This window comes from Selaginella moellendorffii, unplaced genomic scaffold (assembly GCF_000143415.4).
Source record: "Selaginella moellendorffii unplaced genomic scaffold, v1.0 SELMOscaffold_31, whole genome shotgun sequence".
Classification (NCBI taxonomy): Eukaryota; Viridiplantae; Streptophyta; class Lycopodiopsida; order Selaginellales; family Selaginellaceae; genus Selaginella; species Selaginella moellendorffii.
Window position 1 is genome coordinate 1,549,400 of NW_003314292.1, and position 18,145 is coordinate 1,567,544.

The following is an 18,145-nucleotide window of genomic DNA, read 5'->3' on the forward strand; positions in this document are numbered from 1 at the left end:
AACGGCTTGGAGCCAATGCTGATGGAACAAGGCAAAGAGAGGCCCTCAAAACCGTCGAGCTTTTCCTCCTGTAACTCACGAACTTTGTCGCGAGCACATTGTAAGTTTTCTTTGGCAAATGCTTACGTACTGATCAGTAGGCGTGACATCTCCCGCCTTGTTGCCCTGCTGACGGGGACGGCCATCCAACCAGCAGCCAACAGCCCCTCGTGATTTCTTCTTGATCAGAATGAGCATTGATATCTCTTCCAGGCACCAAGGAGATCCTGAAAGCCTGCTCGCAGTATATCATCTGGGCCCCACGACGACGTGAAAGCTTTTCTATCCGACTTCGACGTCTCGATGTCGTGTCCCCCCTCCTTCCTCCATGGATGAGTTCTTCGATGTCACGAATGAGGCTGGGCGGTTTTCCACTTTCTTGGTTCCTCTTTCGAGTAGTCATACATGATGTTGTACACCAAGCCTGGAAGTTTACAAACAAGGATGAGACAGACACTAGAAGAAAAGAAAATTAAGAAAGCTTACCAGCTTTGTGCAAAGCTTTCAATCCTCACAAAACTCCATATGCCATGTTGCGTATGTCCTCCTCGTTGTCGGGGTATTTCTTCTCACAGAGCAGTAGAGTTTCCACCTCCTAGACCGCCTTCATCGCCTTGATCACTTCCGCGCTCTTGGTGACCGTCGCCAATGTCGCTCTCTTTCTCCTCCTGCCGCCACTGCCGCTGCTACGGTCTGATGAAGAAGATCGTTCTGATGATTCCGAGATATCAGAACGTACGTGTGCTTTGGGATGGCAGTGAGAGTCACCTCGCACATGAGTTCTACCTCCTTCGACTCAAGTGTAGGCCAGAACACGCTACTGATCATATGTCCGCCACCTTCTATGGCAGCGATGTAAGCGGCCTCGAGACCGGCAAGACAGACCTCGTGCTCGGAAGAATACGCTTCGAAGTCTACGATTCTCTTCACAGCGCTCTCGAGCGTGAGCTTGATTTCCCAGTGACCATAAAGAACAAACGTATCAAGCGGAGGATCTAGTCAGTACGGAATCGGTGCGAGCTTGTTCATCACTCACGGCCACGCTCGCATCCATTCATAGCAACAAGACGTAGAGCTTGAGCGGTACGTGCTTAGTCACATCCAGCACGTCATTCACTGGTGTGAGGACTCCCTGCGCCAAAAGAACGCTAGAAAACAGAGATTTCTCAGTGAATCAACGCTTCTTGCTTGCAGCCTGAAAAACTGGACGAACTGGCCTGCAGCTGCGTAGCATATCACAATCTTGAGCTTCCGATAGGGAGTTCCATGATCTTCGCAGCGAGCTCGGCCTTCCTCTCCTTGCCAAACGCGCTTTGTCCCCGGCCCATGATGATATTGTTGTGGTGTAAAAAAGGGATGGACATAACACTCATGAGCTCGTTCATTGTGTTCCGACTCTTTTTACATGACTCAAGGGACATGACTCATGACCACGTGGACATGCCACGTCAGCTGATCGAGACTGACACCTCGACAGATATTGCACGGCCGATTCGACTTGCTGAAGAACTTCCATCATGGACCTTCGTGATCTTCCCAGTAGCCTCTTCGATAAGCGTCTGGGACACACAATCTCTCAGCAAGTCCCAGATTCGCTGGAACTGCATTGCCATCACGTCGGAGTACTCCTCCCCGGCCAGAAGTACGTGCTGATCGATCTGGAGAGCATCAGCAAGAATGAAGAAGTGCCAGCGTTTCGATTTAAAGGCTGGATCGCAACAAGGCTGGAGGCCGACTGGCGCTACACGATTTAATCCGACTTCCATCAGCTCCAGTCTGCAGAAGTCGAACCAAAGAGCAAGATGCTTATCGAAGAGCGCTACCGGGAAGGTCGCGAAGGAGTCATCACGGAACTTCCATGATGGAAGTTCTTCAGCAAGTCGAATCGGCCGCGCAATGTCATCATGGGCCGGGGACAAAGCGCGTTTGGCGAGGAGAGGAACAATCCCTACAAGTTTGACAAGGCGAAGGCCGAGCTCGCTGCGAAGATCATGGAACTCCCCCCGGCAATGTATCGGAAGCTCAAGATTGTGATATGCTACGCAGCTGCAGGCCAGTTCGTCTAGTTTTACATGCTGCAAGCAAGAAGCGTTGAGAAATCTCTGTTTTCTAACGTTCTTTTGGCGCAGGGAGTCCTCACGCCAGTGACTGACGTGCTGGATGTGACTAAGCACATACCGCTCAAGCGCTACTTCTTGTTGCTATGGCCGCTGAAACGCCGTGAGTGATGAACAAGCTCGCACCGATTGCGTACTGACTAGATCGTTGCAGGACTCCGCTTGATACGTTTGTTCTCCATGGTCACTGGGAAATCAAGCTCACGCTCGAGGGCGCTGTGAAGAGAATCGCAGACTTCGAAGCGTATTCTTCCGAGCACGAGGTCTGTCTTGCCGGTCTCGAGGCGGCTTACATCGCTGCCATAGAAGGTGGCGGACATATGATCAGTAGCGTGTTCGGGCCTACACTTGAGTCCAAGGACGTACAACTCATGCGCGAGGTGACTCTCACTGCCATCCCGAAGCACACGTCCTCTCGCTTAGGTTCTGATATCTCGGAATCATCAGAACGATCTTCTTCATCAGACAGTAGCAGCGGCAGTGGCGGCAGGAGGAGAAAGAGAGCGAGATTGGCGATGATCACCAAGAGCACGGAAGTGATCAAGGCGATGAAGGCGGTCTACGAGGTGGAAACTCTACCGCTCTGTGTGAAGAAATACCCCGACAACGAGGAGGACATGTGCGACATGGCGTATGGAGTTTTGCGAGGATTGAAAGCTTTGCACAAAGCTGGTAAGCTTTCTTAATTTTCTTTTCTTCTCTCATCCTGCACAAGATCATGTATGACTACTCGAAAGATGCCAGCGTTCGATAAAGGCTGGATCGCGACAAGGCTGGAGGCCGACTACACGATTTAATCCAACTTCCATCAACTCGGACTCGTGCTCCAGTCTACAGAAGTCGAACCAAAGAGCAAGGACTGCTCTTTGGTTCATCGATTTGCTCTTGAGCAGGCCTCAGGCGACCAACACAAGTGGAAGTACACAGAATAAGAATATGCCATAGAAGAATTAGGGCGGACGTGGATTATACTACCTTAGAATTTAGGGCTGACGTAGATTATGCCTATCCTTAGAATATGCTTTAAACTCAAACGAATTTTAGGGCACGACAGACTATTCCTCCTTGGAAATGCGCGGGGACGAGGAGGATGAGCGATCCCGGGGCGTCGGGCTACGTCGTGCTGCTGCGGCGATGCATCGCGGGCAGGGATCTGGAGGGCGGCCGGCGATTGCACGCGCAGATCATCCGCTCTGGCTGGCACACCGATCTCTTCGTCGCCAATCTCCTCATCCAGATGTATGGCGCCTGCCGCTCCATTGCCAGCGCCATGGCCGTCTTCCGCGAGCTCCGCGTCCGCAACCTCTTCACCATCAACATCACCATCGCCGCGCTTGCCCAGAACGGCTGCTTCCGCGACGCGCGATCCCTGTTCGTGGAATCCCCCCGCCGCGACGTCATCACCTGGAACTCGATGCTCACCATCGCCGCGCAGCGCCTCCGGATCGGCGAGGCGTGGGAGGTCTTCGCGCGGATGCCTGCCCGGAGCGTCGTCTCGGCGAACGCGATGATCGCAGCATTTGCCCAATGCGGGCAAATTCGCGAAGCCCAGGGGTTCTTCCGCGACGCCATGGCCGAGAGGGACGTCTCGAGCTGGAACAATCTCCTCCACGCCTGCGTCTCCTCCGGCGAGGTCGATCTCGCGCGATCGGTCTTTGATGCTATGCCACACTGGGATTGCGTCGCGTGGTCGAGCATGATCCAGGGCTACGCTGAGCGCCGGATGATGCGCGACGCCGAGGAGCTCTTCCTCGCGCTGGATCACCCGGACCTCATGTCCATCACGTCCATGATCGCCGGCTATGGCTCCGTGGGGAAGATCGACCAGGCGAGGGAGCTCTTCTCGCGGATGAAGCACCGCGACACCGTTGCCTGGAACGCGATGATCCAGGCGCTCGCGGAGAATGGCCGGATCGAGGAGGCGCGGCAGGCATTCGATTCGATGACGGCGCCGAGGAATCTGTCGTCCTGGAACACGATGATCTCGGCCTACGCTCAGGCGGGGCTGGTGGATCGCGCGAGGGAGCTCTTCGATCAAACCCTGGACAAGAACGTGGTGACTTGGACGGCGATGATGCACGCGCACGGCCAGGCGGGGCAGCTCCGCGAGGCGCGATCGATCCTCGATGCCATGCCGGAGCCAAACATTGTGTCGTGGACGACGATGATCACGGCCTACGCGCAGCACGGCGCCAGCGCCGACGCGATCCAGCTCTTCCGGATCATGGATCTTGAGGGATTCCAGCCGACGCGCGTGACGATCGTGAGCGTGCTCTTCGCGGCCACGGCGATCCAAGATCCATCGCTGGCGCACCACATCCTGCCCGATATCCGCCACAGCGGCCTCTACCGCGAGGGCGCGGTGGGGAATTCGCTCGTCCATCTCTTCGGCCGATCGGGGCGGCTGGACGACGCGCGCGAGATCTTCCAGGGGATGATCGACAGGAGCACGGTTTCTTGGAATATCGCCATCACAGCCACGGCCAAGGCCGGGCACGGCCGATCGGCGCTCCAGCTGCTGGAATCCATGGCGCTCGACGGCTGCGCGCCCGACGCCATCACATTCTCGTGCGTGCTCTTCGCGTGGAGCCACATTGGATCGCTGGAGCTGGCCGGGGAGTGCTTCCGATCGATGCAGCAAGATTTCGAGGTGGAGGCGCTGGTGGAGCACTTCGTGGCGATGATCGATCTCCTGGCGAGGGCGGGGCGGGCGGACAGCGCGGAGGAGCTCCTCCACAGCATGCCGTATGAGCCCGACGATGTAGCGCTGACAACCCTAGCGGTGGCGCGGGGGAGCGGTGGCGAGGTGGGCGGGGCGGCGAGCGGCGCCATGGCGGTGATGGAGATGAGCCCCGAGCGTCCCACCGCCTATGTGCTCCTCTCGAGCCTGTCCAAGCAAGGAGGGAGGGAGAGAGGTATAGGGTTTAGGGTTTAGATCGCTTGCCCGGGAACAGGAGGAAGCCATGGAAGATCATCGTCTCCAGCAAACGCAGCTATCACACTCCTCGCAGCAGCAGCCATTGAATTGGCAGCCTCTCCCGGTGGCCTTCTCGGGCTATCAAATGCCTCTGCGACCTCCTCCTCGCCAGGTACTTGGTTCTTCCTTTCACTTCCATTGTTACTTTTGGGATCTTGTTTTCTTGTGTGGTTGCTTGGATTCTTCTAAGAACGATCGTTGATTGCTTGGATTTCTTCTAAGAATCATGGATTCTTTCGTTGGTTGCTTGGATTCCCGAAAAACGGTCGCTTTTTTCGATGGCTGCTTGGAAATGTAGCTACTGCTTGCTTGAGATGGATGACTCTTCCTCGTTTTCATTCGTTTTTTTCTTGGATGGGGCACCTAAACATTCTTATGTCTTCGTGCTCTTCCAGTTCATACGACGCTTCGTCTTCTCTTCTTTTTCTTTGTTGAGGATCTGGATGGTTGCTTGGATATCGATGGATTCTTTCGTTGGTTGCTTGGGATTTCTTGAAAGAACGATGGATTCTTACTTGGAAATGCAGCTACTGCTTGCTTGAGATGGATGATTCTTCCTCGTTTTTCTTCCTTACACTTAAAACGTTACGTCTTCATGATCTTCCAGATGTTCATACCGCAACCTGTGCCTTACTACCAGCCGGACTATACTGCATCCTACGAGCCGATGCTGGGAGCCTATCCTTCTCCATACTTTGCTCAACAGTTTCCCACGACGATGGCAACGCAGCTCCAGCAGCAACAGCAGCAAACTCCAGCTGAGTTTCAGAGTTTCTACGGGAGCTATGGACCTGCTGTGGCAGCCGCTTTGCAGTCGAGCTATCCTCCTCTTCCCGCGGCTTATGGAGCTCCAGCGCCACCACAGTGGCCGTCCCCTGCTGCTCCGTGGCAAGTGAATCCTACCGGTGATGGATATGGTCAGGCGGAGATTCACTCTGAGTCGTCTTCTGGGAGGTCTCCAAACAAAATGCAACGGTTTGGAGGTGGAGCGGCTCAAGGTGGAGGTGGAGCTGGTCGTGGCTGGAAGCGTAACAGAGACGGTAGCTTCAACAACAAAAGGTAAGATTTTGAGCTTTTCTTTCTCGTCTGTAATGGCTTGAGGGTGATGATTTTTTCTAGGCCTGGAAACTGGCAAAGAAATGGTAACTTTCAAGGCTCAGCAAATAGGTACTCGTTTAATTTCCTCTTCTTTTTAACTTTGTTCTTCTCCATCAGGCCGGATCTGCGGTGCGAGCCTTGCGACCGCAACTTTGTGGGACGAAATCAAATGGACGCTCATATGAAAACTCACGTGAAATGCAACACGGATGGCTGCTTGTTCGAAGGCATCGGTGAGTCTGTTGCTAGTCCATCCAGAGAATCTGATTCATGTGTGTGCGCTTTTGTCAGGAAAAGCGGTGAGCGAGCATAGGCAGATGGTTCATTACAAGAAGCCTGCGATGTAAGTGCCCCATCTAACGTGTACGAAAGGTAAAAAGAATCGGTGTTCCAGGAACATCTCTAAAGAAAGCGAGGAGGAGACGAGGAAGTGGCGTGAGGCCCGTCGAAGAAACTATCCAACAACAGCGAACATCGAGAGAAAGGTACTAAAGATGCAAAGTTCGCTAACAGGACTGACTTGTCACTGTTCTTCGTTAAGTTGCAAGCTATACAAGGCCGAATTGAGCGAGGAGAGCTTGTCGACGAAGACGCGTTGATGAGGCAAGAGGTATGCATGCTGTGACAGAAGAATTTGGATCGGAGTGACCGGTGACACTGTGCTGGTGGCAGAGTTTGAAGCAAATTCTAGCCAGGCAAGCGGAGCTCGGGTGTCAAATCGCCGAAATTCCCTCTTACTACTTGTCACAGCGATACACCGACAAGAAAACCAGCCTTGGGAGGCCATCAAAAGCTCCCAGAGCTTCCGAGGATCAGGAAGGCAGCAGAGTGTTTCACAGTGGGAGGAGGCAGGGAAGGAAGATTTGCGTCTTCTTCCAGAAGGGCCACTGCAAGAAAGGAAGGAGGTGTCACTTCCTGCACGACACTGCGAACAACAACGACGAGGAGAGGAAAGACTCCAGGAGCGAAAACGCAAAAGCCGAGAGAGTCCAGAAGGAGCGAGAGCCGACGCTGTTGGCCAAGCTGCTCAGCTCGGAGATCAAACGGGACAAGAGCCATTTGCTCCAGTGCTTCCGGTTCTTCGTCAACAACAGGTTCTTGGAGGATCATTACCCGGGTGCTCCGCTCAAACTGTTTGAGTGGGCCGAGGATGACGAGCCCGAGGAGGCGAAAGCTAAAGCTCCTCCAGTTGTGGTTCTAGACGACTCGGAGGAGGATCTGGAGGACGAGGACGAGGACGAAGACGAGATAGACGAGGAAGAAGGAGAAGAAGTCGACGATGGTGGTGGTCACGAAGAAAAGGAAGATCACGTTTACTGAGGTAAAAGTCTTATAAGAAAGGAAATGCAAATAGAAAAACTTCGAGATTTCCTCCAGGAACTCGTGAGATCCACTTGTGTTGGAGAAGGCGGTCGCCTGAGGTCTGCTCAAGAGCAAATCGATGAACTCCAAGCAGTCCTTGCTCTTTGGTTCGACTTCTGTAGACTGGAGCACGAGTCCGAGTTTGATAGAAGTCAGATAGAATCGTGTAACGCCGGTCAGCCTCCAACGTTGTTGCGATCCAGCCTTTAAATTGAAACGCTGGCACTTCTCCATTCTTTCGGACGCTCTCCATATCGATCAGCACAAGCAGCTTGAAAGAAAAGCTTGCCAGTTTCGTGCAAAGCTTTCAATCCTTGCAAAACTCCATACGCTCTCGTCATCAAGCGGAGGCCTGAAACGATCTAATCAGTATGGAATCAGTGTGAGCTTGTTCATTACTCACGGGATTTCAGCGCTCACGCTCGCATCCATTCCTAGCAATCTCTACATACATGGTTGGGCCTCCTACATTTGTCTATGCGGGCAAAACGTGGAACTCCCTCCGGCAATGTATCGGAAGCTCAAGTTCGTGATATGTTACGCAGCTCCGGGCCAGTTCGTCCAGTTTTTTATGCTGCAAGTTTAAACACGTACGTGATTCACTGGAGAGATCTTTTGCTGGATGCGACTAAGCACGTACATCAAGCTCTTGCTTCTTGCTTCGCAGAGAGCTCGGATTTGGTGTTGGGATTCTTCCTCTGCTTACGTTTGAAATTGAAGCGCATAGTGTAGACCCGTCTTGCTGCAGCGTCTACGATTTCTGCTTTATTGGAAGGTCCAGCCAAAGCTTTCCTCCAAGTAGCAGAGTACAAGGACTCGGGAAAAGCCGGCTCGTTTACAACATTATCCACATCCCTTGGGCAGATCATTGTCCAACTTTATACAGGTCTTTAAAATGGGGCTTACTGAATCGTCATTTCTTAGGACTGCTTGCTTTCTTTGTTTCATAGTTATCTTCTCAAAATATTGTTCTTCTTTTGCTACAAAATTTGACAATTTCAATCGTCTTCCAATAGGAGTACTGAATGACGTTATCAACACTGTACACAAAAGAATATTTGACTCTTCCGATCAGACACTTTTGGTGAGGAAGTCTGCAGCGTTCCCCCGGCCCATGATCCGCTTCGACTTAATGAAAAGCTTCCATGTTGGTAGCGCTCTTCGATGAGAGGTAGCTCTGCAGCACAATCTCTCAGCAGCTCCCAGATTCGCTGGAAACTTGTCAGTCCTCCCCGGCCAGCAACGAACCAACGCAACCGCCGAGGAGGGCGGACACGACGTCGAGACTTTCCTCTCGAGGCCTTGGAAGTCGGATAGAAAAGCCTTGACGTCGCCAGAGGCGAAGACATTCTGATCAAGAAGAAATACCCTCTTGAGGAGTCAACTTTTAAAAGCCCGCGAAGTTTAATTGTGCGAATAGATTTGGCGGCGGCGGTGGTGAAGACTGGCAAGCCATTCCCCCCGCGTTTCGGGGAATGGGCCATCAATGTCAACAAGGTGAAATCATACACTCGTTTCAAGCGCTGGTCGGGAGTGAAGAAGCCCTTTGCGAGAGTAGCAAAAGCTTGTTTGGGCTTGTCCGATTGGGATTATGCTGCCGAGGAAGCTGCACAGATTCTGGGAAGGGATGAGCAGGGCAACAAGGCTGTGCTCATTGGGGAGGGCTTGTGCGGCCTCACAATTACGGAAGAAGTTCCCTCCACCAAGATCTACAAGGCTGGAGACAAGATCAAGCTTGTGTTTCCTTTCCTCAAGGAAGGAAGGAAGGAGGTGGAGGGGATTATCCTTTCACACCCCGAGCCCAGGGACAATGGTGGCAGACATGGCGGTGAAGGCTTTCCCAGCTTATTGCGTGGGGTTTGCAGATTGGGAGCCCGACTTGTATCCACGCACGCAGATGGAGGACAGAAACACCCCATCTTCTGCTCCACTGCAATATGAGGGACGAGGTTGTGGCGAGGCTCGGCTACCCGAGCACTGATCTTCTGACGGGGTTGCCGGTGGATGTGAACGCTGCCTCGCATGGAGATGCTATTGTTGCGTTCTCCGGCAGCCTTGGGATTGGGGGGATGTATGTCATTTTTCCCCTGTATCAATCACACGCTTCAGATGCTTCGGGTGCTCGAGACTAGGGAGGCGTTGCGGGCATCTGGTTATCCGATCCCAGCAGAGTACGAAGGGACCAGGTTGCAAGAGAAAGAAGTGTTTAGGATTAAGCAATTGCGTAAAGGACTAAGTAGTATTGGTTAAGTATTAATTCATTCACTCCTTGCATCTCGTCAAGATTCGATAGATTCTCCCGGCCTGGGCATTTAGCGTACTAGAATTTTCAGGAGCAAAGAATGCCATGTTAGAGGTAAACTAAGGGAAAATCAGACCAGCGGTTTTCAGCAACTCAAAAAATCCTTAAAATCTTTGAAAGGCCTTCAACAAAGGTAATAATCCTTTGTTTCTCTTCATTCTTTCTAACAAAAAGTTCTATTTACAAATTTTGTATCAAATATGTTACTTGACTGACACTAATGCTTTTAAATTATGATTTTTTCAACTAGAAAATAATTCACAATCTACTTTGTTGAAAATTTATTTCTTAAATATTAATTAATAATTTGTTTATTAATAATTACTTTATGATCTAATAAAGACAACACTTTCAGAAACATAGTCTTTTTTGTGTTGAGTTTAACGTAAGTTTAAGAGGCGAGGAGAGCACACCGATGTCCCGGGAGAAGAATTCTTGCTCAACTCTTTCTTCCTGAGCTTGAGAATGGCCAGGATTTGGATACTTCCGAGTGTTGGAAGAGATCCCATAGCTACAGGTCCACCACCATCAAAAGCGCTTGAAACATTGTCCTTTTTCTTCCCATTAAGGGGATGTAGCTCAAATGGTAGAGCGCTCGCTTAGCATGCGAGAGGCACCGGGATCGATACCCGGCATCTCCAAATTTTTTCGCCTTTGAGCTCGGGAGGATTATAGTTGACCAACCAGTTTCTTTGCTTCTAAGCTGGCAACATGGACTTCGCGATTCGAAGAATAGGAAGTGGTCAATAAATAAATGACAATCCAGTGTGCCTATCCCACCCGCTCCTCCATCGCTAGCATAAAATCTCGTCCCTCCATAACATGATCCACCAAAACCTCCACTCGTCTCGATAGATCCCGCTGCTCACCACCATCCAGCACATGCGAGACCCTCAACCTTTAAGTGTTGGAGTGGCGACTATATCCAACATTCCATTGTTCCAAGGCAATGAGAGGCGGATGGAAACCAACACCATTGCCTGCCGTGCACAGAAACTCCGGCACCGTAAACGAGGCCCGGATCAGCGGCCGCATTGCGAAGTATAAAACTGGAAAGGAGTGGCGGTTCTAAAGTTGTAGTCTTGACTCATTGTCTGGAATCGTTGGCAAAAGCACTGGACTGGATATTTAAGCCCACTGTTTTATAAGCAGAAGCTGGAGTTTCAGTTGGACTTTCTAGATCCGGAGGCCGCGTTTGTAGGTGCTTGCCTCGCTCTGGAGCTGAAAGCTCGGCGTCTCAAACGTCTCCCGCTCAATGGTTATTGCAAAGAGCTCGTTAGCTTGGACGTAGGCAGAGCCTGGAGCTCTACGGCTCGTCTGGATTTCGAACGGCTAAAGCTCTGGACAAGACACACTTTGAGTGCCTTAAACGCTGACTTACGCTGAAAAGCGACGGATCCCAGACAGGAGGATATTGTGCGCACAAGGTGGCCAAGCAGATATTAGTGGGGATATTGGTATATCGTTAGCTGAGGGAATGCAAGGAGCTAACGATAAGTGAATGATACGATCAGCCGTGGAATTGTCCTACTGCCGTGAGAGACCAGAGTTATCCCACGAGCGAGCTCGCGAGTATATAAGAGGGCTAGTCATCTTTAGTTTATGCGTTGACCAAAACTAAAAAAGATGTGGAACACAATGCGAGCCAGGATATCCTGGTCGACGCTGCCGTGCGAGGGCGCCGCGGATGCGATTCGAGCACTGGCACTGCCTCGTCTCCAGCACCACGATGCTGCCAGTCCGGCTGCCTGGGAGCTCGGCCCGAGCGACATCGTCGATGGATCCATGCCAAGCCGCGACATCCTTAACTATCTTGCTGAAGCTCGACGCGAGAACCCTAACGCTTCGCCGAGTGTGTGCCACGAGATTTCTCTCCAGCGTGGAGGAGAATAAATACTCTTCGCATCCTCCAGATGCCCATCGCGCGATGCTCAGCGCTTGCTGCTTAGCTGGCCGAGTAGAGGAAACGAATAATCGACTCTTGCCTAGAAATGCCATGCTTTGCAGCATATCAAAATGAAGGAGAGAGATGTTTACACGTGGACGTCCGCGATTCACGCATTTGCCCAGGAAGGGCATCTTTCGGAGAAAGGAATCTCGCCTCCTGGATAGCAATTCTGACAGCATCATCCCAGAACGGGCATATTCGGGACGTGGGACCCTGTCACAATGTGAATTGATCTCTTGATGCGATCGATCTCTTCTCCGCTCGTGATCGATCCCAGCGACACCTCCGCAGAAAATAAATCTGGCTCCACGGATAAACTTGCTCCAATTAGCTGTCTTTTAAGGTATCTTTAAGCTAGAACACCAACTTAGCAATCAGGACACATTTCATCCTTTCTTGAGTAAACGATGCAGCTTATCCATATACTCGTAGAGATTTTTCTTGAGGAACGTAGCACTTGCAATTGGTGGTCTCGTCCAAGCTCCAACCAGGTTAAGTTGTGAAGCGAAACCGAGATTTCGTCAGATCCACCAGCCCACTTTAAGTTTCCATCTGGAAATGATGAATGAAAGCTCATTCTCATCTTTGTGTTAAGGGGATGTAGCTCACATGGTAGAGCGCTTGCTTAGCATGCGAGAGGCACCAGGATCGATACCCGGCATCTCCAAAAAAAATTTCACTTGACTGATCTTGTTTGGTTTTTTCTTTATATGGTGAGAATGCTCACCTTAACAAATAACATATCAAGTTCTTATGATTTAAACAACCATGCGAGGCACATTTCACCATGCCAGTCAAAAGGACGATAGTACTCGAATAATCTTCCTCACAAGCCACCAAACCGCGATTTTATTTGGAGGAGCCTTGGAAACTAGCAGTTAGCGCCACCATTTGAAGCAGCATGAGATCCATCACCATTGTAGGAAATCCCGCCTTCTTGCGTTCAAGGGTTCTCTAGATTATCGGGCCTCGGGGCTCCACAGCACATCGTCATCTTCTTTGATCTGCGAAGTTCACTCTGACAACGAAAAGTATTTTGCCTGAGAGAAGTCAACCTGGGTTCCATAAGGCGGAAGTTTGATCCAGGAATTCTAGTCTAACATAGAATGATTTGCCTAATTTGTGACATTGAGCTTACCATCCACCTCTCATTATATTGTTACGTGCCTTTGCTTTGTAGCTTTGAGGCCCTTTTAACTATAATAATAATAATTATTATTATTCACATTAGTATGATTATAGGTTAAAACATATAGCCAAAGTTTATATCTATAATTTAATCTTTACTCCACTGCCACTGACGCTGTGCTTATTCCTTGGACAGCAATGGAGCTCCTCACTTGGCGGATGCCATCGCTCCACACGAACCAGCCAAACGAGTAGTCACTGGAAGGCTGCCTTACCGTAAACGAGAGCTGGAACCAAGCAGTCTCGCCATAGCTCGTGAAGCTGAGCTGGGATGGATTCGCTCTCACTCCCACGCCCGGAGGCTCTGAGATGTAAATCTGGAACGTCGCTGGAGACCTTCCGACGAAAGTCACACTCCGCCACACTGATATCTGGCCCCTCAAGTTGGATATCGCCACCGATGGCCTGTTTAAGTCGCAGCCTCTTCTAATCGCCGTGGTGCAGCTGGCCGCGACTCCAAGAACTTGCTGGATCGTGCTGCTGCTGTACCCTGTCGTGCACAGAAACTCAGCGTAGTCTTGAGCGCCGGCGCCGTAAACGAGGCCCGGATCAGCAGCCGCGTTGGGAACTATATGCCCGTTTCCAAACTGGAAAGGAGTGGCGGTTCTGAAGTTGTAATCCTTGATAATGCTCTTTTCGTTGTCTTGAATCGTTGCTAAAGCACACGAGAAAGCATTTGAAATCAGCGATGAAATGAAGCGGAAAACCATGGGACTTACCAGTTGTCATGATAGCTGACATTATGGCCGCGACACTCCATGCGTTCCTTGCGTTCCTTGGATACAGACTTCTCAGCAAAGCAGCGACACCGGTAACGTGTGGAGAGGCCATAGAAGTCCCGGACTCAAACTCAAACTGGGACCCTTTAAGGCCGGTCCAGGCTGCCAGAATTTGCACACCAGGAGCTGTGACATCGGGCTGCCAAAGCATCAAGTAAGTTTCGCAAGGAAGATGAAAAAGAGTGTAGAGTACCTTGAGAATGTCTGGAGTGATTGTATTGGGACCTCGGGACGAAAAACTTCCCATCACAGGAGCCGGCTTGTATCCAAGCTGTGTACGTCCTAGAGTAAGGCTCACGACTGGAGACTGAGTGCGTTGTATGTAGTCGTATATGGCCTCCGCAGCCTTACTACCAACATGAGTAGCAGGAAGACTAGGCTTAGCTTCAGACCTCAGGTTCTTAGGATTTTCCATAATCATTCCAGCTCCGCCAGCTCGTCGCACAGTTTCACCTTTATCATCACCATCGTTTTGGCCAGAACGGCAGAGCACGATTTGTCCCTGTGCCTTGGCTGGATTGAGCGTGCCTGGAAGGCAAAGCGTGCTGCAAGAAAGAAATATTTTTCATAACGAGGGATGTTCCATGTTGAAGTTGTAAGGCTTACGCTGCTGTGATGTTTGATACAGCTGAGATGTCTGCTGCGTACACAAGCGGATAGGAGCGATTCGCCGGAAGAGAACTTCTTGACCAGCTCACTCCCTGCAAAAAGCAAAACGTAAAAACGCGAGCAATCAAACTCAAAAGCTCCGATGCTTACGCTAAACACTTGGTTGTCTCCCAAGACGACATAGCTCGAAATATAACGATCTACAGTGCTTGCCGCGACTGTAAGAACCCAAGGCGCGATGTTCACTACAGTATAACCAGCCGGGCCCTCATTTCCACCAGCTACGATCACGGGAACTCCGGCCTGGACAGCATGAAATCCACCGATAGATAATGCATCTTGGAGGTACGCAAAATACGGGGCTGTGGATATCTTTTTGCCGAGAGAGAGGTTGATGACATCGACTCCATCGGTCAGTGCGGCATCAATGGCCGCGAGAAGATCCGCATCCACGACGACTTCGTTCCAGATGACTTTGTAGATGGCGAGTCGGGCCAGCGGAGCACCACCTTTGGCAACTCCGCTCGCCTGTCCATTTTTGTTGGCCCCAGACACGGGCATTCCCGCAGCAGTAGAAGCGACGTGCGTTCCGTGACCAGCAACATCGCGAGGCGACCTCTGCTCAGGCGGTTTAATCGGTCCCCTCTGTGCCTCATTTCCTTTTAAAAAGTACTGAGCACCTATTAGTTTTCTGAGAGGAAACAAAAGAAACACGTATCAGAAAACAGAACTTCCAAACGTCCTGGCATACTTGTTGCAGGGAACGCCAACACAAGTTCCTTTCCATCGTGCCGGCTTTGGAGTAAACACTGAATCATCGAAGCTAGGTGACTCCGGCCATATCCCTGTAAGCTATCAAACTTTAGCCCTTCGGTTCTTGAAGAAAGAAAGCACAAAACTACCTGTGTCAATAACACCAACAATGATGTCCTGACCATAATTCGTAGATGACCAGAGTGAGTTTTGTGGAACATTTCCTTGCTCGTCCTCGAGACCAAGAAATTCCCACGATCGCGTGGTTTGGACGTAGCTTACTTGGCTCTCAAACACGGATACGACGCCAGGCATTTCTGAAGCGATGAAATGTCAGCAGCGACACAAAGACCAAAAGAGCTTGCAAGAAAATCCTCACTTTCCAGTGCAGTAGCTTGGTGTGGCTCGAGCTTGGCAGCAAAGGCATTGAATCGGCTGTAGCTGTAGAGCACAGACTCCCTTGCGGCATCCACACTACAGCACAGAAATGAAGCAAACAATGTAAGATCCAGAGGAAGAACACAGCATTTACTCGTCGAAAACCGTCGCGAGCAAGTTGTGGTGCGTTTCGAGGAGATCGTGAGAAGAATTGCGAACAGCACCCAAGTAAACGATATAAACCTGTGGACCAAAGGAACAAGTGAGAAAAATATCCATCCAAGCACTATCTATGAACATTGGAGTTTCCATCTACCTCGGCCGATCGTGCTCGGGCGAAAAGGATAAACAGGAGAGTCGCAGCAGAAAGAAACAGTGCTCGGGCTTCCATGCTGCTCGATCTGATACCAAGCAGTGGCCGTGCCTGCCCATTTTATAGCCCGGAAAGGAGCAGCGTAAGAAAGCCTTCCTTCCATCGATCGGTGCGCTAGTCACAGTCGGGGGGCTGGAAATCCCCATCTTCGTTTAATAGCATGCGACACAATCGAAAACGATCCGTGGGCATCAATCCAAAAGGAAGACACGATTCAGACGACTTTGATCGGCCGTAACTAGACGCATACCAAGATGATCCGGCTGTTGGAGAATCGCGATCCACGAACAGCACGCCACGCCCCAGATTGTCCTCACATTCCCGCCCAGGATAATCCTTGCCCTAGAGGCATATCCTTTTAGATACTTTTAGATTTATTCCATATTGATGGCTCCTACTACCTACATGGAAGCCTCTCGACGAATCATCTTGCCGGAAAAGGGTATATTCTCGCGGATTGGAGCGGATCACAGCATTTGCCCAGTGCGGGCAAATTCAAGACATGCAGAAATTTTCTCCAAGCAAGGCTGGCCATGGGGCCAGGGTCGCAGCTAAGCCAGTGCTTGCTAGTGCCATAGCCAAAGCCATAGGCTGACCATGGCAAGACCAAGCGAGACCACAGGTCATGACTGACCATGGCTCGTGGCAAAGCATAAGAAAGCAGTAATATAAACAAGGCATGATTCCTTCCTAATGTTATCCCCACTTGCAAGAACTTACACTCGTTCCTTTTTGTCATGCAATCTAGAGAGTTTATGCATCCAGAAACATGGACAAAAATCATTTGGGACAAAAGAACCATGAAAATGGTTTTGTCAATTCATGAAAAACTTAAGAGAAAATAAACTTTTTTATTAATAAAATAGAGCTTGAGCTTTACCTTACTAGCTCTACATGCAAAATAAATGTTATTGTAAACCAATTTTAAAACTATAGTAATAATTTTCTTCCTTGTTTCCTTTGGAAAAGGAATATTCTAATAAAAAATTATCTTAATAATTATATCATTTTCTTATAAGAATTTTCTAATGAATACTAGCCTTAATCTATTAAAATGTGCTAACATTTACACACCATTTGGCTGTTGGCAACAAGAAAATGACTAATGGAGTCAGCCACCCTTACTACTCTAAACTACTAATTTTTTATTTTAATTAAATACTAATTATAAATTGTAAATATATAGGATTATCTTGTAATATAATTTCCTTTAAAATGGCATTAAAATATTATTTATTAATCTATCTCCTGAGTTATTTTAGCTTGTTATTGGAACACTCTTAACATGAAAAAAGGTTTCGACAAACTAGAAGACAATAACATTATCTTGTGGAGCATGATGATTTGTATGGCAATCTCTCATATGCATTGTGATAATAGAATTTAAAATAACCATGTCCATTATAAAAAGGAATTGTGCTCATGAATGCAAATGTCTTTGTATAAACTAGGTTTTAATGGCCAAAAATATTATGTAATTTCTACTAAAATTGCTTTGGTTTTTTGCCCAAAAGTTATGTGTGTGAAGAGTGTTTTCCAAAGACCATATTGTAAGCATCAAAAAAGGAACAATTGTACCAAAAGTCTAGTCCCATCATATCCCTTGATCTTAATTTAAGGAAGAGTATAAAAAAAATGTGGTAAAGTATAAAAGAAGAACTATATGTAGACTACTAATCAAATTTACTTGGAATTTAAGAAAGATTATAAATTATAAACATTTTATAATTTCTTATGGATATTCAAAAATACAAAAACACTAATTAGTAGTTTAAGCTGGTTTTCCCACCAAAACCCCCATTGGAGTTGTTGTGTGTATGTGTGCTTGCTAATTACAACCAGTCTTAATCGCAGGAAATAGCTTCTGGAGTTGAGTCTCTGAGCAATCTTATTCTCAGCTTGGAAACATGGACCTGTGTGTCCAAACATCTCCTGGATTGCACCCCTGTGTCCAAACATTCCTGCCTTGAATGAGGAGTGGAGCTCGAGGACACCCTCAACTTGCTTAGAAGTTGTTCATCAGGAGCCCCCGCCACTTCAAGAGCTTCTAATGCTGGACACTGCTTGACAAGTGTGGCCAACATCTCCTCCAGCTCTCTCCCCAACACTGAGTCTTTGTTGTCTTCAATGCAGACTTTCCTTAGCTTGTAAGAGATGGACACTGCTCTCTCATGTCTGTAGACCAACTGATCCGTCTTGGAACACTTCCACAGGTGACAACG

General features: G+C 49.4%; 2 protein-coding genes and 1 non-coding gene across 4 annotated transcripts; 2 read left to right on the forward strand and 1 right to left on the reverse strand.

Annotated features, from left to right (window-relative positions):
• The first annotated feature begins 5,043 nt into the window (after positions 1–5,043).
• LOC112348670 lies at positions 5,044–7,829 on the forward strand. Of its 2 annotated transcripts, XM_024681652.1 has the most exons (9): positions 5,044–5,245; positions 5,741–6,192; positions 6,253–6,300; positions 6,349–6,464; positions 6,523–6,574; positions 6,626–6,716; positions 6,773–6,841; positions 6,904–7,552; positions 7,609–7,829. In XM_024681652.1, exons 1-8 carry the CDS (start codon positions 5,120–5,122, stop codon positions 7,549–7,551), a joined length of 1,602 nt encoding a protein of 533 aa, XP_024537420.1. In that variant the 5' UTR covers positions 5,044–5,119; the 3' UTR covers position 7,552; positions 7,609–7,829. The 2 variants fall into 2 exon arrangements, with proteins under 2 accessions (XP_024537420.1, XP_024537419.1); XM_024681651.1 differs by lacking the exon at positions 7,609–7,829 and having other exon boundaries at positions 6,904–7,607.
• A 2,634-nt stretch (positions 7,830–10,463) lies between these two features.
• Positions 10,464–10,536, forward strand: TRNAA-AGC. Its single transcript has one exon. It is a non-coding gene; the product is annotated as a tRNA-Ala (tRNA).
• A 2,498-nt stretch (positions 10,537–13,034) lies between these two features.
• Positions 13,035–15,955, reverse strand: LOC9649343 (subtilisin-like protease SBT5.4). The gene is made up of 10 exons (XM_002976713.2): positions 15,867–15,955; positions 15,705–15,793; positions 15,552–15,646; positions 15,322–15,489; positions 15,171–15,264; positions 14,570–15,110; positions 14,417–14,511; positions 14,004–14,355; positions 13,751–13,949; positions 13,035–13,686 (listed from the first exon to the last, which is right to left on the reverse strand). The coding sequence occupies exons 1-10, from the start codon at positions 15,939–15,941 to the stop codon at positions 13,127–13,129; spliced, it is 2,268 nt and encodes a 755-aa protein (XP_002976759.1). The 5' UTR covers positions 15,942–15,955; the 3' UTR covers positions 13,035–13,126.
• Positions 15,956–18,145: the final 2,190 nt, after the last annotated feature.

Bases quoted from the DNA above. Each gene is read 5' to 3' on its own strand.
- LOC9649343 (XM_002976713.2), bottom strand. From the start codon at position 15,941: ATGGAAGCCCGAGCACTGTTTCTTTCTGCTGCGACTCTCCTGTTTATC. The intron at 15,794-15,866 runs GTAGATGGAAAC...TTTGGTCCACAG, and splicing joins CCCGAGCACGATCGGCCGAG to GTTTATATCGTTTACTTGGG. The intron at 13,687-13,750 runs GTAAGTCCCATG...CGTGTGCTTTAG, and splicing joins GTCAGCTATCATGACAACTG to CAACGATTCAAGACAACGAA.
- LOC112348670 (XM_024681652.1), top strand. From the start codon at position 5,120: ATGGAAGATCATCGTCTCCAGCAAACGCAGCTATCACACTCCTCGCAG. The intron at 5,246-5,740 runs GTACTTGGTTCT...ATGATCTTCCAG, and splicing joins TGCGACCTCCTCCTCGCCAG to ATGTTCATACCGCAACCTGT. The intron at 6,465-6,522 runs GTGAGTCTGTTG...CGCTTTTGTCAG, and splicing joins CTGCTTGTTCGAAGGCATCG to GAAAAGCGGTGAGCGAGCAT.